Raw genomic sequence first — 19,715 nt, forward strand, 5'->3', positions numbered from 1 at the left:
TGGATTTTTTTTCACATTCTGTCTCTCACAGTTGAAGTGTACCTCTGGTGCAAATTACTGACCTCTGTCATCATTTTAAGTGGGGGAACTTGCACAATTGGTGGCTGACTAAATACTTTTTTGCCCCACTGTATGAAAGAAGCTTGTGTTAATTAAATCAAAATGCAGAGAAAGTTTAAATAGTCTGCAGCTATCCAGCTGTCCATTTTAAGTCAACGTTGTTGCTTGTGTGCTATCAGCTTATGTATTTTTAGTGTAGTGCTTGGCATGCCATGCTGGTCAGGTCAAAGTTTATGGGCTTCATCGAGTGAAATCATGTTAAAGCTTAGTGTAGTAGGTGGACAAATGACAGAATCAGCTCCATAAGCCCAACAGTCAGCCTAATGATGTCATGGTCCTGGGTCATGCGACCCAGTGTTTTGAGTTTTAGTCTATTTTGATGTTTATTGTTTGTTTAGGTTCATTAAGTTTTTCTAGCTCATTTGTTATTGTATTACCCTTGTGTTAAGTCTCCCTTGCCCTTCATGTGTTTATGTCTGTGTGTCTTATATTGTCAAGTTCATGTTATCGTTTCTGTCATCTTCCCCTGTAGTCGGTCTCCCTGGTTCGTGTGCCTACCCGTTATGTGTCATGTCTGTGTGGCTCTTGTTGTCTAGTTCGTTTCATATCTATATCTCCGTGTTTCCTGTTTTATTTTGAGAGTCTGTTCTTTGTTCACTGCATTTAGTTTACTCTCCGCTGTGTTGTCATTATGTTTCATTCTGGTCAGCTGTGTCCCCATGTGTCTCCACTTCCCCTGATCACCTCATGTGTGTATTTAGTCCTCAGCCTTGCTGTGTTCAGTGTCGCGTCGTCTGTGTTCTCACCCACCATGTTTGCATTCATAGTTTTCTGTGGCATCATAGTACCAGTTTCCCAGTTTAGTTATAGTTTAGTTTCGTCACTGTGCTTTTGCCTTGTTTGACCCCCATGTCATCAGCCAAAATAAAGGCTCACTTTTCGTTTGACTCAGTTTCGTGTCTTCGCCTATGTCTGCACCTGAGTCCTCCACACACTCTCCACTCGGTCTGCCACTGTGGATCGTGACAAATGAACTACTGGTGGTGGTATTCAAGCCTTTTTATGTTTTATTTTCTCTTAAAATCAGCACAACCTATTTCAACATCACTCTTTCTATGACTTGTGCTTCTCATTATAGGTCCATAATTTGTTGGACAAAGAAACAATTTTTCTCATTTTATCACAGTGGATTTTAAATCAAAAAATCAATTGAAGTGCACTTCCAGCTTTAATTCAAGGTTTTTTTCTGTGGAGATATTCTTATCCATGGTCTCCCATTTTCAGGGGCTCAACATTAATCGGACATACAAACATAATTTCAAAATATGAGGATTATTTTTAAGACTTGGATCAAACTCCTTTGTAGTCAATGACTGTCTGAAGTGTAGAACTCATGGACATCACCAAATACTGTGTTTACTCCCTTGAAATTTTCTGCTAAGTCTTTACTGCAGCCACTTTCACTTCTCTCTCTCAGCCTTCAGTTTTGTCTTCAGTAACAAAAAAACATTTTATGTCTTTGCCTTGACTAACCCTTGGGTTGCATTTGGCTGAACCATAGAAGATTATAATGTTGTACATTTCAGAAAATGTCATTCTACATCTATCAGCAGTCACATCAATGCTATTGAGTCTTACATGTCCATCCCATAACATTGTCTCCGCCGTGTTAGACAGGTAATGAGGTATACTACAGTTGCTCTTTTCCTTTTCCGTACTTTTTCCTTCCTTCGCATTATTCTGGCACAAGTTAATTTTCATTTCATCTGTACAATGTTGTGTTTTGTTGGGAAACCGGTGGTTTGCACCTTGCTCTGGATTTCCATTTATTAAAGTTTCTCTTGATTGCAGACATTGCAAATGAATTCCTACCTCCTCTCAAGTGTTCTTCACTTGGTTAGACTTGGTTAGATCTCATGAAGTTGCTTTTCTTAACCATGGAAATAAGTCTGTTGTAAATAATAACTTCGTTGTCTTCTGTAATCTTTGAGGCCTTTTGGTGTTTATAAGCTAGTCAGTGCATTCCTTCTTTTCAATAATGTATTAAATTGTTCTGCTGGACACTAAAGTTTTTTTGCTAAACTTCTGATTTATTTATTTTATGGTTTGTTTGTTTTTTTTTCCAACCTAGTAACAACCTCCCCTACTTGCACTCACATCTGTTAGGCTTTCATATTTAAAATTACATTGCAAAGCAATTAAATACAAATTCAACATTTTGAGTCAACTTTAGATATGCCTAATTAATTTGTCACATCTCACCTGACCATGAAACCGCTTTTCAGTCAACCGTCCTATCCGGTCGTTAAGTAATGACGTGACGAATCCTACTTCCGGGCCTAAAGTAGTCTGCGTTTAATATGGCTTTTGTGTTGTTAACATGTTTAATGTTATGTATTTTCTTCTATTTAATCTCAAAAAGCTCCTAAAACAGTCAGTGATCACTGATGACCTCCCTCGGCTTTTATTACTGCTAATCATTTATTTAAGCTCAGTTTTAAAACCTTAGCATGTAACTACAGCCCAGCCCATGCAGCAGTATATGAATGACTAACCTCGTATTGGGGATGGAGTATCTCAGTTATTCTCCTGGCTGAAGTTTGGTCCTTTTACAGCATCCTGCCATGCGATTACATTTGTTCCTGACCACCGAGAACACTCACGTTAACTTTTATCGAGAGGAAAAAAAGTTAGCTTGTTTATATTATGCTAACATAGCTGTGTCGCTAGCGGTCACGTAGCACATCATTATATACCAGCTAGCCAAACTTCAGTAACCCTACAAACGTCACTGCTGTTTAGTTTTCTGTCTTCATTTATGTTGGAAGTGATAGCAGAGCTGAATGTTTGAATTTGTTTCCAAAACCCCGCAGTCAGGACATGCTATGTTGTATTATTTAGATAGAAGCTAGCGAGCTAACTTCCTGCTAACTTCTAACTCCGTTAAATGTCATAAATTCCGTTTTCATGGATGCCTGGATGTTAAACTCAATTGTTACACCTGGTAGAGCAGAACGCTGATCATTTTATTAAAGATGAAAGACTTTAGACAGTTTTTCAACTCTCAGTAATGCCATAGTGATCGTTTGATATATGGACCTGCAGCTGAGTTTAGGTCCAGACACGGCCAGTGACGTCAGACTTAACGACCGGATTAATTCTGAGCTTCCAAAAATGGGGAACTGTGTATATTGTATGTGCATGTGTGTAATTCCTAAAGTGTTAAAGGAAAAGTTTTGTGAAACTAAAAGTCTGCACTACAATCACAAATTGATTGTTTGATTTAAAATACACTGTGGCAGTGTACAGAGGCAGAACTACAATTTTTGGTTTGTTATATTGGTTCATTCCCAACATCTTAAATGCAATTTTAAAAATAGTATTTATACAGGTGGACATATTGTAGTATTACACTAATAACCCGCAAGTGTAGCTTATTAGAGGAATGTGCAAGAGGAACATATACTCATTATTTTCAAACATTTTGTCTTTTTTGTTCTTCTACTGTAGATTTTATTCAGATATGTAAAAAGAAGATTGAAAAGCAAAGTTGCAATGTTTTTTTTTCTTTTCTTCGTAAATACACGAGCCATGGACCCTGAATAGGATAAGTAGTTACTCACAAATGGAAGCCCATTTAAAAAATATACCCAAGGTCTTGTTAGACCTAGAAAGTAGCATTTACAGTTTTACATCTGACAGTTGTGTAGATTGTTAAATCAGCCAATAGTCTGAATTAATTTAGGCCCATTCCACATAATAAAGTGCTGTGAGTATAACCTTTTATCTTTTCCAGTGCTACCATATGATAGAGTGATAATACAGTTTCATTTAGATTCAGCTTTGAAGTATTATAATGGAAAACTTTGATTATGTCTAACTAAAGGCAAAGATTTCAAAAGGTCATTGATTCTAGAAGATTCTATATCAGGTAGGGAATTGGAAATGTGATCGCCGATATACACTATGCTGCAAGTTTGATAGTGTGGCAAAAGAACGTAACAAATCCATTTAAGCACTGCCTTTCTCTCATGTTATGGATAGAGTGCTTACATGCAAAACACATTAAGCTATTAACCTTTGCAAATGTGTTAGTTTGTAAGTCTGAGACTCATTGTGTGAGCCTCAGTAGATTTTATATATTAGTATCGGTTGCACCAGACTAGTTCCAGGTTTTCAGGTTCATACAAGACAAGGCAGCTCTGACAGCTGTGAATAGATAGTGGTAAACCTGAAAGGAGTACTTAATTGCTCTCTCGAGGAAGAATGAAGGAATCTGTAAACTCTAGAGCCAGAATAAGGAAGGGACTTGACATCTCTGGAAGTCTTCTGGGAGACTCTCACGAATATGGATGTAGGCCAAAAGCAGTGTTTGCGGTTTCTCTAATGGTGTGAAGCAGAGACAGAACATTTCTAAAAAATGGACAAAGGAGACTGATGAAGGGGTTAGAAGAAGGGATCTGACTTCCATCACAGAACTGGGGGAAAGAATCTTGACATCCCAAGATGAGAGCAGTACAAAGTGTGGGCATTGTTAGTATGGAGTTGGGGTTTGGTGGAGAGGAGTATTGTTCCTTTTTGAGCGATGCTAAAATCACTTCTGACATCGTGTGGACAGCTCTATAGTAGGTTTATAGATTATACCTTTAGAGGAGAATGATACAGGTCATTCTTATCCTTCTCCAGAATGGACTTCTTCTTAACTTCTCAAACTTTGCCTTATATACCAATTTCCTTGCTTCTATTTTAATATCTTAAGTTCCTAGCAAGTATGCGTCATCTCCAAATCCGTTTTTATTTAATTTTATCGTAAAGTGGAATAAAATGGATCTAAGCATCCAATGTTGGAGGAAAAGAAAAGATAATAATGGTGGATTTACTTGAAGAATAAACGGCTGCTGCAAACTCTAAAATAATATAACAAACCAGCAGCTGTATTTTTTTTTGCTCATTTTGCTTTTCTTTTTGTCTGTAAAAAAGAAAGAAAACCCAGATTTCACATCAATTAGTGTGTATCTTTATTTTTATTATTCTTTATTTTTGAAAATATACAATAATCTTGATATTTACCAGCTGTCTGGTTCTTTAATGTTTGCTTTTACATCAAAGATCAGGTTGATGCCTGTTTTGAGACCATGCTCATTTATGCTGTTTAACATTCAGATATCAGTTTCATTGTGTGACTAGCGATTCAAAGAAAAAATGCAAAGAGCTAAACCAAAGAGAAGAAAACATGGAATCGGTCTGTACAAATGAGGCAGTGATCTGTGCTGACAGTTCATTATGGCTGGTAAATGCAGCCATGTGGGGGCGGCAGGAGGAGAGACGGGAGCCCTAATTGGAGCGGATGGGAGGGATTCTCATATCATAACAATATCACAACTATTTACATGCTTACACCTCTGGCAACTCAGAGACTTAGAGAGTGTGCTATTAGGGAGGAGATCGTTTTTGCCATGTGAGTTCAGGAGCACTTCATGTGTTAGTATGTGCCTGTTTTTATAATCACAGAATATAAAATCATAAAATATGAAAGTTAAGGCTAAAGAATACAAAAGAATAGTATTTTTTTTCTCTACCAATCAAAAGCATACGTTTACTGCATTTTTTGTTCCAGGGCTGAAAAAGTATGATTTTTTTTGTGTGTTCAAGAAACTAAATCTGCTTTGACCACAATCATTCTTAAGTCATAATGGCTACGATGAAGCGCTTTTAGACCGTAGGAAGTTCTTATAATTGTGGAAGGAAGAACCGCCTTTCTTCGTGCTTGCACTGCAGGATCTAAGAAACATCAAAGGCCTTAGAAGTCAGTTCTCAGGGCTTTTTCTGAGCTCCTAGCTCCCGGTACGTATTCTCCTGGCACACCAGGGACCTTTGATTGACACAGCATCAGACTGACACCAGCTCTTGCTATGATAAAAAAAGAAGAAAAAAAACAAACATTGGTAAAACATTGGACTGAAAGTGAAGCCAAGGCTTTAATAAGACTATGTTGTGGAGGAAATACATCCCAACTGTGACACATACCAAATGCCAGACGGCTGTTACATAATTTCAAATGTTCCTACTGGTGATGTGAATACAAACAGAAAAATAACCCTTGAAGTTATGTAGTTCTTGGGGCGCTACCCTTAGGGCATAGTTCTCAAAGTTTTGATGACTTAGTGCCAATTTAGGAAGCCAACGTATAGTTGAGGGCTTCACAGGGAAGATAAATCATTAAAACATTTTTTTTCTTTTGGTGTTTATAATGTGTCTGTTCATAGGATGGTGTTTTATGTTTGTAACTGTGGTTTTTGCTCTAGTTTATACTTTCCTAAGCATTAGCAAGGTTAGTTTTTCTATTCCTTTAGTAAGAAGTCAATTATATTTATTTATTCCAAAGTCAGGAATGTTTAGTGTGAGCTGTGGCTACAGTTGAAATCAACGATAAAATCTCCCTTAGTTTTATACTACTGTTTTTTTGTAATACAAAAACATGGACAAACAATGTCTTCCTGGCGACCAGGTTGTCACAAAATACTTTTATTCTGTGTCATTTGGGAGAGCAGTTTAAAACCATGCATTTTCAATATGTGGTGATTGCACATATATTGTACCGACTTAAATTTGATAACAGTTGGTGTACTCTGTAAATATGTATTCTGAGAAGGAACTACCTTTGCCAAAACTCCATTTAAATTCCAGGATTTAGCAGAAGGGCTGTGGGAAAAGACATCTGACCCTTTACGTTGACACCACTATAAACAACAAAATCCTAATTAAATACCATTAGTAACAAAGCAATAAGGGTTTTTTTTGTTTGTTTGTTTGTTTATGTGTTCCAGGTGCTGTCCCCTCTGACATCATCAGTCCTGGCTGAAAGGAGCATCAGAGTGGTGGATGATAAAGTGAGCGTGACAGAGCTAGGGGTGCAGTTGGTATCTGGATTAACTCTGTCCCTGCAGCTCAGCCCAGGCAGCAACAGGGCTATTGTTGCCACTGCAACAACACAGGAAGTTATTGAATCTCTCAAGCAGGTATGACTTCTATAATAATATATAATATAGGTAATATGGACATATAAACATTTTACATGGCAATTTGACTAATAACTGCTCATCCAACAGTAAGACTAGAGTGGACTTGTTGATGCAAAATTAGCATTTTTCTGTGAGTCTGATTTGGCTTCATATTTGGCTTTATGCTCAGCTCAGTCATAATAGCTTGCAAGTTTAGAAATGGATTAGGTTTATTACGAAGTCTATGGTATTCATTGTTGTTTAGAATTAATTCACTTTTCATATACAAAGCTTTCTCTTTGATTTGCATCTCTAACCATGGAACAGCTCTGTTATTCCTATAATTATAATTTCAAATGAAGGTAGGCTACAGTCTCTTTCCCTAGAAAGGATATTTAGCTTTCAGGAGAATAGTTTTGTATCCGTTCTATCCAATTGTTTCAATGAACCTTTGTTAACACTGACTTTTCTGTCCTCCATGTTCCTCTACTTTATTTTTTAGTGTCTGTTTTTAGTTTATGGTCCTTATGTATTAATAAGAATTGTGAAGAATATTATTTTTACTGTGTAACATTGGGGTTTTTTTTGTTTGTTTGTTTGTTTTTTTGTTTTGATTTCTTAGGAGTCCCTCATCAGTGCTTGGCTTCATTTCAGTGACGGATCCATGACTCCTCTAGATAACTACAACCCTGCCCATTTTACCCTGGCAGCCACCTCATTGGATGAACAGGTTGTGGTGGTGCAGCAAAGTCCAGCATGGAAGTGGCCTATCATTGTTGCCAAAGGAGAAGGTCAAGGTTTGCTTGTACGTGTTGAAATGAGCCCATCAGAAATGTGCCAGAAGGGAAAACGACATACTGTTTTAGCCACAGGAATGGCGAGCACACATGTAAGACTTGGTCAAACAGAGGAACAATTCAGACAACCAGGTGGCCGACGTACACGCCCTGACCCTCCATATTATGGCGGATCCATCTCTGACATGGAAACTGGGTTAAATAACCGTGGAGCCACTACCATCAGGGGCCATGTTCCAGTAAGGCCAAGTGGGGGCCGTCTTTCAGCAGAAGTTGGAGCAAGGGCTCCAAATGAATTCTCTGAATATCCCGATCAGGCCGAGCTGCCCCGGAGCCGCAGCACCGATGAGGACTTGTTGACCTCCCGACGAGGCCTGACAGACTTGGAGATCGGTATGTATGCCCTGCTGGGAGTTTTCTGTCTGGCCATCTTGGTTTTTCTCATTAACTGCATCTCTTATGCATACAAGTACCGTAGCAAGCAGTTCTCCTTGGAGGCTCCAGAGGCAATGCCTCATGCACATGACTGGGTTTGGCTTGGCCAAGAGGAGGGGCTGTGTCTACAACAACAGCAGCAGGACGAACTGGGCGGTACCCTAGAAGAAGGTAGTCAGCTATTAAATGGAGGCCTCCAGCGAGGTAATACTGGTGGAGCAGGATGTAGCTCAAGTGGGAGGGATCACAGGAATGAGTCACTTAACTCACCCACCACCAAGAGAAAGAGGGTGAAGTTTACCACTTTTTCAAGTGTCAAGTCGAGTAATGGGTGTCCTGCCCTCAGCCCCTTAGCACTAGTGCAGACCAGTGAGATAAAATGGGTATGTCCAGACATCGAGCTCGGAGACTCAAAGGATCTTAGGAACTACATGGAAAAGCTTAATGAGAACGCAATTAAGAACATTGCATAGGGGGTACTGGGTGTTTTCATTGAACTAAAGAGAAACTCACCTGAATGCCTTCAGACTAACAAGGGAAGGAGGGTTACGAAGGAGAGGTGAAGAAGAGACTGAAGCCGCTGTTAAACTGTACACCTTACCATAGCAAGAGGATAGTGCATTCAGCCTCTGTTTTTTCATGAAAGTACTCAGAAAAGGTCAAGCTATGGACTACAAAAAGATACCACAACACCACAGCATCAAGAGGAAAATGTGAAATTAGTATTGTTGCTTAAATTAAATGTATGTTCTTTGTTTCTAGTTTTCTTTCCTATGCACCATCTACACCGCTTTGTTTTGTGTTTTGTTTTTTCAAATCGCCATGTTTTAATATCACGTTTGTTGTAATTTTTGCGACTTTCTGTTATTTTTCTAGAGGCTTCTTTCCCTGTCAGAAATTATTGAATCTAGGAGAGTAAGGTTAAAAGAAATTTTGTATTGTAAATAAAAGCAGAGTTTAATTTGGAGGGACTGTATGTATAGCAACATTTTTTAAAGTGATGTATGGTTTTGTTTTGCTTTAGTTTCTTTTCAGTTAGTTTTGTCTCCAGAAAGCAGATCCACGCATGATGTTATTTAAAAGGAGGCATGTGAGTCTGATCTGGTATGCAAACTGAAAATTTGTAGATAACTAATACCAGTACCCCTGGAGACATGTCATTCACTGTGGGTGAGTTTAGCTTTCAATTCAATATGTTGATGTTGGTTTAAGAGATTTATTGGGCCCTACATTTTCCCTCCTTATATTGGTTTATGTAACCTCCTGTTGCATAGTTCACATTAAACTGACTTTTTAGGATTCAAAAGGACAAATTTTGATTAAATCAGAATAGTCAATATAAATATACTGACACAACCAAAAGTATCAAAGACAATCACATTTAAAAAAAAAAATTAAAAATTAAAAAAAATTCTTCATTATAATTTTCCCGTAAAACTTGTCCAGAAAAAAACTCGTCAGAAAACACATTTACAGTGATTTTTCAAATTGCTGTATGACATTTTGAATCCTGTAAACTGTAGAAGAAAGCCCAAATCTGACCCTTTCGCTTTTTGTCATAAGCAGTATTAGTCAGTTCCAACATTTTCTACTGTATGTCTGTTTTAAAATTGGCTGGTGGACTAATTAAACCCTGAAGTTGACTCTTCCTTTTTTTTTTTGTGGCTGTGTGATTTATTGGCCTAGCCATTGTTTTCCAATCTCAGTCCATCAAATACTGCTCTCACGAATAACCACAGAGACGGTGGCTTCATCAGATATCAAAACGATGATTGGTGCAGCTTTTGGAGTTCTTCACATTTCTCTTCAAAAGGCAAAAGTAAAAGATGTTTTTTGTTTTCTTTGTTTTTTTCTTTGTTTCACAAGTGAATACTGTTAAGATAATATTATATATTGGCTTTACGCCGCACCGTGATTTGAAATAGACAAACAGAAAAAAATATAAACACAATAATATTTTTACCATCATAATGTCAGCCACGAGTTTTGATTCCATAATGTCTGTTTGTTTGCTTTGGAAGCATGGTCTTTGGAAGTAACCAAAGTTGGATGAGTTAGATGAGAGGAGAGGGTAGAGTGTGCCAAGTTAACAGCCAAAATTTGCAGAACTGGTCAGCCCTTTAAGCCCCAGGTAGGTTTTTTTAATTTAAATTTTCATATTGAAAATTTTAAAAATAAATCAGTGAGGAACAGTGTGAGCAAAACTGTGAGACCAGATGGCTCAAACGCACCACCTTATCATTATTACCAGTCAAAACCAGGGTTTTAAAAGCAATTTTTCTTTTCCCCAAGCAAAACTGCAAATTTGAGACTAAATGCAGGCCCTATGCCATTGAGCCAATGATACCCATGTTGTTGTACCTGTTTAAAAAATGTTCACCTCCAGTCAAAGTGTCAGACTTTGCGACCTTCATATCACTGTGCTGGATCAGTTTTTACCACAGAGAAACGATTAGCAAGCTGCATCCACAGACACTATGGGTTCATCACACAAATACTTCCTAATTAGTGCCTAGCAGCCTACAAATAAAATAATTGAATTTCACTTATCAAAGATGGAGTTCAGACTTCTTTGGATGGCATGCTAGTAGAATTACCCACACAGCAAGCTCTGTTATTTGTCATATCAAAAAGCTCTGAAGGGCACCAACACCACAAATACAGTTAGAAGGTCCACTCCTGTGATTCCAATTAGAAGATATGGAGCCTGGCAGACAGCTGCTGGCTACAGCTGCTTGTGTTGGCATCCACCTGTCAGTCAAACATTTAAGCCTAAATAAAGTTCGCTCCATCCATCCATTTTCTTAAGCTCTTATATAGCTTAGGGCCACAGATGGGGCTGGAGCCCATCACAGCTTTCATGGGGCAAAATGCAGGGTATACCCTTGACAGGTCACCAGTCCATCACAGGACCAACACAGAGAGACAAATAACCACACGCTCTCACATCCACTCCTATGGCAAATTTAGACTCATTAATTAACCAACTCCATATGTCTTACGACTGTGAGAGGAAGCCAGAATACCAAAGGAAAACCTATACAGCCAAGGAAAACCCATACAGCCAGGGAGAACACACAGAAAGATCAAAACCATCCAGGAGGGTTGAACCGTGATCCGGGCAAAGTAGCAGCACAGTGGGCTATTACCTTTAAAGACCAAAACCATTCTTTGTACAGGCAGTACACACTCCTTTCTCTGCTATGATGCTGGGCATTTGAGTATGACATTAGGGCATTTGGGGATTTATTTGGTTTTGGAGCCAGCCTAAACTGACCATTCTTTACATGTAATAATACCCGTGGGCATAATTTGTGTATAACAATTTCCTGATGAAAAAGGTTATAGGCTAAGTGCATATGAGCCCCGAAACACTTGTAGCATACTCAGAAAATTGGTCTTTTTCCACAGGATCACAGACATGCTCCCCTTTCTAAAAGGGCAACATAATTAGGGATTACTTAGTTCAGTCTTATTACATGTTAATGTGGCATTTCCTATGCAATTTGTCTTGCCCACTTACTGTACCTACTCTGATATAATTTGCACCCTAATTAAAATAAACCCAGAGGACCTGTGCATATCAGGAAAGGATGTAAACATTTTCATTTATAGACATCATGAATGATGTGCTTTTAGATTAATTCAATACATTGCAGTAGATGTACAAAATTGGGGGTATCATGTGCTTATTTTGCTTTTTTATATTTAGCACTTTCTGGTTCTTTTACCTATCTGTAGGTAAAACAGAGGAACAATTCAGTCAGTCAGAACAAAATCTGTCTACCACATCAGAGGATACTGTTATCACACTGGACCACAAACAGCCTGCACTGCCACACTTCTACCTGAACTTCCACTTCCATATTCACTTTAGTCTGAGACTTATACTTCTGCCTTTGTCCTTTGTATGCTGAAGTGCCAGGTACTCTTCTTGCTGACACAGGAATCTCAGGGTCTCTACTCTAGCTAACTAAATAACTAGGAGCACCTGTCAGGTATAATGGAACAGAACCTTTTCACTATCACGAACCATCTCCACTGACATTCATTTTGCAGATACATCACTTGTTATCCCATTCCATTTTCCCCACCGTTGCTATGCCAACAATCCTCAACATGACCCTCTCTTCTTCCCTTCTCCTTACCATTTTGTTTCTTTGACATGTAGGCTGGCTAGCTGGTATAAGCAGTTGCACAGCTGAAAACTGCTCCAATACAAAGTCTGTAATATGAAGTAAGGTCTATGTTTGTCCATGCATGGCCTTGATTCCTATCCTAAATATATAAAATATTCCTGCTGACCAATCGTTTTGACTGCAAAAGGATTGACTATAACAAAGCAAGTCTATGATACGAGTCAACAGAAGCCGCAATGCTAAAATTGTCATGTTGAGTGGGTGTAATGTAGCCCATTAAAGCTGAGGATGATGGGATTTGTATGATTAGGTTTAGGTATTTTGTAATAAAGTAAGTTTAAACTGATGGTAAAAAGTCAGTGGATCAGCAAATAAATAAACACTGAAAGGGGTCTGATAACTGTATGCATCCATTTTCATGATAATCTGTCCACCAGTTGTTTTATTTGAAACCCAAGATACCAAGTTCAGTGTGGTGTAAATTCAGGGTCTAACCATGAATGCCTACACTGAGATTTGCTGTAATCCATTGTCAAAGAGCAGCTGGTAACCCACTGGAAACATGAGCCTTTGCACACATATGAGTGCTGTCTTCCCTTTTTGGACGTGTGACAATCATTGTGTCAAGGTGGTGCAAGCGAGTAAGGGCATAAGTCACACAGGATTGGTCTGCAACCATCTAGCAACCAACAGGAAAAAACTTTTCCCCAACTGGTTGATGAGTAGTTGCTCGAGGTTCATGGTAGCTGCTGGGAAATCGGTTGCTAAAGCCTGAGTTACACAAGCCTAAAGACTAGTCAGATACATCACCAGACAACCACTGGCAAACCATTGTTTGCCTGGTAGACAGCAAGTCATTACTCACAAACTATTAGCCAAAAAGTAGTAAAACTTGAAAGTGTTTTTCAAACTGGAAACAGAGAACGCTGCCTTCTAAGTTAAAAGGTGCATATTTAAAAACATGTTGTCTACAGAAAGAGGCCAACAAGTTTCTAGAAACCAAAGGAGATTTTTGGTGCAGCACCCTCTTCGTGACCAATTTCACCTACTGACAGCCAGAAACCTACAGGCACTACTCACCAACCATTAGGGAAAATGCATTTCCCCTCACAACAGATGGTGGTATCTCATCCAATATAGGGGACATCTCTCCAGCAATGTGCATATGATGTCATGGGACAAACTTCTATAAGTCAGGTAAGTGACTTATAACTTATAACTCATAGTGAGTAGGTTTCATTCTAGACCATTATTGACATGCCTAAAGTCATTTAGGGTTAGGTAATTAAAATTTAAAGGTGGTGATCTAGTCAGCAGACTAAAAAAAATGTAACAACGGCATGCAATTTTACCAGACATACAATTTATATAAAAAGATATTAAAAAATACCCTCCTGTAATGTATTTATTTACTTGACTGTATGTTTGAACACCTAAGTAAGCCTGTTGTTACTCTTTTTATTAATTTAAGCCAAAATTCTGCATCTATCTTTAAGCCAGAAGAGGCACTATGGTTTAAGAAACTTCTGAAGTACTATAGTTTGTGTGTACGCTGGCCAGTGTGCATTTCTAATGGTACTGCATAATGCATGCTTGCCTGTCGTTGTGTGAGTGTATATATATTAAAAAAAGAAGACACACACACTTATACACACTGTGTGTGTATAAGTGTGTGTGTCTTCCTACATGTGTCCATGCGTCAGTGTGATTTATGGGTTGCAGTGCTGCAATTAAGGCAGGTCTGATTGTGGCATTGTTTTCTTTATTCTGCTGACATTGAAACACAAGAAGTCTTTGACCCAACTCTGTCTGCAGTTGTAAACAATAAAGCCTTATGGGATGCCGCCATAAGTGACCTGGCGTAGCCCTGAAAAACAAACGAATTGTTCATTAAGACAAAATGAATCATAGCATTTGTAGCAATGTGAAGCTGATCATTGCAAATCCCTGTGGTAATGGTCTTGTTGAGCTCCGCAAACAGACAGGGCTGTGGTTTTTATGCACCTCTTCTGCTGAAAAAACACTTCTACTCTGCTCTGGAATATATGTTTGGTGGGTTTTTTAAAATCCCTAATGATATTTTTGTTTTTACGTCTGTGTTTTTCAGCATCCTAGGGGAATGTGTATTCTGGGTCCCTGAAGTGATAATGATGGCTTGTTAGCTGGTTTCTTTGTTCTGCAGCACAATGCCATACTGACAGGCTAAGAAAATTGCTGTTGGAAACAGTTTTTGTGGAGGGTGTTCAGAAATTGAGGGGAAAAAAAGTCACTGTTTGCTTAACAGGATTCTTGAGTGGAGGACCAGAGTGTAGTGGTTTACACATTCGCATAAAAAGCAAAAAATCCCCAGTTTAATCCCCAGGAGGAGACACAAGCCTTTGGGGTTGCATCAGGAGGGGCATCCAGTGTAAATTCTGGCAACTTAACACATGTGGAGCTATCTACTGTGGTGGCCCCTGGGGAAGGGAGCAGCCAGAGTAGCTGTGTTTCTGAGTGGAGGAGATTGTTGTTAAGGGGTCAAGTATTTATATGGCTTAATAGCTCCTGTGTTAGTTTCATTGAAAAAAAAAGATTTAAATTTTTGTTCATTTTAATCTAAACATCTTTAAATTTAAAAATTCATCTGCGATTATGAGTTGCATGAATCACTTTGACTGTAAACTGTTTGATAAACTGTCTGTACACAGTCTCTTCAATAACTTAGCCTTAAATGGGATGGCTGATGTGAACCCCTCAGTGACAAGAGCAGACAATATTAGTTTTAAAATGCTCTCTAGGCTCACAGTATCTCATTGTGATGTGGAAGATGAATCATCTGACGATGACTGATTCCTTCTGTAACAGACTGATGAGTCAGATGTGAACAGACACCTTATTACATTTGAAAGGATGAGCTAATTAAAGCCTCCTGAAGCTCTGGAGCTCTGCATTCATACCCAGAGCTTCAGAGACAAGCTCAGGGACCAGCTCAAGTCTTTACTCTCTACCCTGGAAATTCAGTAGTGATAACTTGTGTGCCAGAGTCCAAATGAAACCTAAGTAGTTGAAACTTGCTTTGTCTGATTTCCAAAGGCAACACATTCACCAGCAGTGTGGTGATGAGATATGTTGTCTCTAAAAGAGATCAAACTAGACTCCTGGGAAGGTAGAGTAATTGCAGCTGATGGGCAAGGAGAGCATTGTACTAATTTTGACAGTCACCGCTCTACCAATTTGCTTCAGTTTGTCCTGCAGCCACCATTTTTATGAAATGCTCAGTAAATCACCATAGACACATGACTCCTAATAAGCAGAAGTAAACAGATGGATGGATGGAACGTTTAGACTGAGACATTTTACTGTTTCGTGAAAAATAAAAATCTTAGTTTGAATCTAATGGCATCAACACATCTAAAAAAAAACAAAAAACAAGTTGTGATGTGAAGCACAGCAAGATTGGAACAAGGCTGTAACTAAGTTTTTTGGGTTTTCTTTGGTAATTTGGTAATTTATTTCAACATGTGAACAATATACAGATACATTTAGAAAAGAAAATAAGAGAGAAAAAAATACTATACAAAATACATACAAAAAAACATTCTGATTAGTTTACATGTTGAAAGGGAGTGGGAAGAAGTAAACACTTATTTAATCCCACCCCTTTGCCATAAATTACCAGTTAATATTTAGTCAGCTTCCTTACTGATATAATTTGTAATAAAAAATAGTGAACAGATTTCTGATATACTATATACTATAATTAGAGATGGACCGATCTGATATTACATATCGGCATCTGTCTGATACTGACATAAATTACTGGATCGGATATCGGAGAGAAATAAAAAATGTAATCCGATCCATTAAATATCAAAAGAGCACCTCACAAAACTTGTGACACGGCATAACTCAGCTCATAACCGTAGCACCTCGCAGCAGTATGCATCACGTGATAGAGCGGCTGTGTGTATTTGTAGCCTCGCTACCAAACCTGTGGCATTTCATCTCCGAGGAAGTTATCCCAGAGAGAAGTAAAGCAAATGTGTAAGTTCATCTCTGAATGTTTGTAAAACATTCCCATGTTAAGCTTAACAACCGATATATGGAGCGACTGCCTCTCTCCCTCCCTCTCCTGCTGGTACTTCAATCCTGAAACTGATCAATGATCAGCTGATCGGCTTTTCTGTCGCGAGTCCGTCTCTCTTCTTTGTTTTTGGCCCACTTTGCACCAGAAAGAGGAAACCAGCAGCTGAACAACAGCAGCACGTTTAAGCTTGATAAGCTGTTGTTAGAATTTATTTAATATTACTTTCTACACCAGGATCCTTTTCTATGTAGCTGACTGCTGGTAACTAGTGATGTGCGGATCGATCCTGAAATATAGATTCCTCCGATACCAATCATTTATGTTCTAGAATCGATTCTCACATTAAAATATCGATATTTTAGTAATTTAGAGTAAATTTGTAGTTTATCATCAACAGGGACACAATGGAAAGAAACTATAACACTCGGATTGTCTACATTCAAAGGAACTACTTCCTCTTCCGCCTTTCATAGTCATGTCCAAAATACGGCTGTATAAATGTCTCGCAGCACCTTGGTGTGCGCACGCACAACAATGGCTGAGCGTAATTGTGCGGACGTATTTTACCTCCACAAACAGCTGAGACGTGGTTTGCCATACATGTGGCAAAAAAGTGCTCCAAGAGTGAGGTGTTGTGGTGTTCTGACAAACCATCCTACTTTGGCAAAACGTCCTACCCGTAGGATAATTTTACGGTGTCCCCTGACAAACAGTCCTACTTTGGCAAACCGTCCTACCAGTAGGATAATTTTAAGCTGCCATATGACAAACTGCCCTACTTTGGCAAAATGTCCTACTGTACGAAATTTATGCACATTTCTGCTGCCAAACACTTCTTTTTACCCATTAAAGTGTGCTTGTAGGTCACATTCACAAAGGTAGCATGTTTTGGCACGTAATTCTTCCTATCAGAGTATGCTTCTAGTTTATAATAACAACAGTAGCATGGTTTGGCACTTGTTTGTAGAAGCAGTCTGCATGCCAAGGTGCTTAAGTTATACAGCTGTCACTATTGAAGTGATTGGAACACCTGACTATATAAACTTTGACAATGAACAGTTACACTATATATTTACTGAATATATTTACAGATACATATATTTGACATTTATAGATCCAACAGAACACAGGGAGAAAGAACTGAAAAAGAAACAGTGTACAAATTATGCACATTTGTCGCACAGGTATTTGACCAGGCTGCTCTCATATTGAGCACATCCAAAATGTGCCCATCTGGAACAAAACTCGCACTGCACCTGAAGAGGGAGAAGGGTGGGGTGTAAGTGTGTTAACCAACATTGTGAATTTGATGAGAAAATAATTACAACAGTGGCTTGCAAAAGTATTCGGCCCCCATGAACTTTTCCACATTTTGTCAGATTGCATTCACAAACATGAATCAATTTTATTGGAATTCCACGTGAAAGACCAATGTCTCTACCAGTCTCTAGCTGGTAGAGACAGACCCTAAAAGACTGGCAGCTGTAATTGCAGATAAAGGTGGTTCTACAAAGTATTGACTCAGGGGGCTGAATAATTACGCACACCCCACTTTTCAGTTATTCATTTGTAAAAATTGTTTGGAATCATGTATGATTGTTGTTCCACTTCTCACGTGTACACCACTTTGTATTGGTCTTTCACGTGGAATTCCAATAAAATTGATTTGTGTTTGTGGCTGAATTGACAAAATGTGGAAAAGTTCAGGGGGCCGAATACTTTGCAAGCCACTGTATATTGCATTTGTGGTTTATTTGTTTTACCATTTCAATCATACTGGACTCAGGATCGGCTTCCAGCATGGAACAAACCACACAGTAGTCATCAGCATTACCTAGAAACACACTGACGTTCAACCTAACAGTTTTAAACAAAACTGAAAGTGCTATTGCAATACAAAAGCACATGACTCAACTTACTTTGATGTTCTAGCAGTTCGCAAGCAATTTCAGTGCGGTGCAGCCCAATGGCTTCTGGAGTGGACAGCACCCTAGTAACCTCTCCACTCAGAAGGTAGTGTTCGGCAAACTGTAAAATATGTTACAGTAATTGCAATTGATTAACTTAATTCTAGTTTAATACATTAAATACAATTGCTTATTAAATACCTTCAACACTAAAACTCCACAACTGCTGGAGTCCATCTGCTTGTTGTGTGGCAGAGTCTCCATTTCCAATCCACTCGGGACTCTTCCTTTCCTTTCATCTTCAGAAAATTCCTAATAAAAACAAAACAAGTTTTTAAAATGTAGCCAGCATTTTGCTCTAAATAAAAAGAAAAAACCCACAAACCAAACAACCAAAACAGATAATTAATGAATGATGAATACCTCCAGTTACGCATAACTTTCCTTTCATAACAACCTTCATTTCCAAGAGGGTCTAACAGCAGTACAGATTGTGAGGAGATTTTGACAACCTAAAATAAAAATTGTATTTAGTAGAATATGTGTATTACACTCACTTAAGTAAACATAATCAATTGTAAGCATTTTCAAAATAAGAATATGCTGCTAAAAAGAACAGTAAAACAAAAAAGAGAAAAAACACATGAGGTGTGAACATGTACCACAAGGATCCAGTGTGCACCAGAGTTCAGTGGGCACAACCAAATGTCCTCAGCCGGAAACAACATCTGTGGAATATTTTTAAGTTTATAAAGGTTTAACATCTACATTACCTTGCTGACACATTTAAACTTCCCAGAAAACAGAGAGATTGCAACAACGCAAGACAACTGATACACGGGTTTCTGAAAAATGCAAGATTTTGTTTTTTTTAAAAGATTACAAAATTGTATAAAATACCTTTGTGAAATAACGGGCATACGTTCTTACTTGCCTTTTTGTTTCCTAATGAGGCAGTGCAGGTATGCATCAGTGACCTGTTTGGATTAAAAGAAGATTATTTTTACAGACCACCACTACGACCAAAAATGATTACTTCACTTACCTCCTCAGAAAGCCACCTACTGTCCTCCAGTGTGCGAAAAGAAGAGTCATACAATTTGCATGGCCCAACGACTGCCTCCACACGCCCGGTGTCTTTTGCAGCCCAAAGCCACTTCACTAAAAACCAAAATATGATAAGTTTCTTTAGTAATAACAGTTGCCATTTGAAAATCACGGTCAATGGCCAACGGGCCACAAGCAGACAAGGGCCAAAGGGCCAACAAAATAAACATGCCAGAGGGGAGTAGCTTTATGTAAATCAGAAA

General features: G+C 38.5%; 1 protein-coding gene across 1 annotated transcript in view; it reads left to right on the forward strand.

Moving 5' to 3' along the window:
- The window catches only part of si:dkey-112m2.1 (transmembrane protein 132C), a 184,414-nt gene extending 170,378 nt beyond the window's left edge, over positions 1-14,036 (forward strand). The window contains exons 9-10 of the mRNA XM_005939462.3: positions 6,888-7,079; positions 7,684-14,036. Coding sequence (XP_005939524.1) covers positions 6,888-7,079; positions 7,684-8,766 — 1,275 coding nt within the window. The 3' untranslated portion in view covers positions 8,767-14,036. The remainder of the gene's footprint in view (positions 1-6,887; positions 7,080-7,683) is intronic.
- The last annotated feature ends 5,679 nt before the right edge of the window (positions 14,037-19,715 follow it).

This window comes from Haplochromis burtoni, unplaced genomic scaffold (genome assembly GCF_018398535.1).
Source record: "Haplochromis burtoni strain Fernald_Lab_line unplaced genomic scaffold, NCSU_Asbu1 Contig_118, whole genome shotgun sequence".
NCBI lineage: Eukaryota > Metazoa > Chordata > Actinopteri > Cichliformes > Cichlidae > Haplochromis > Haplochromis burtoni.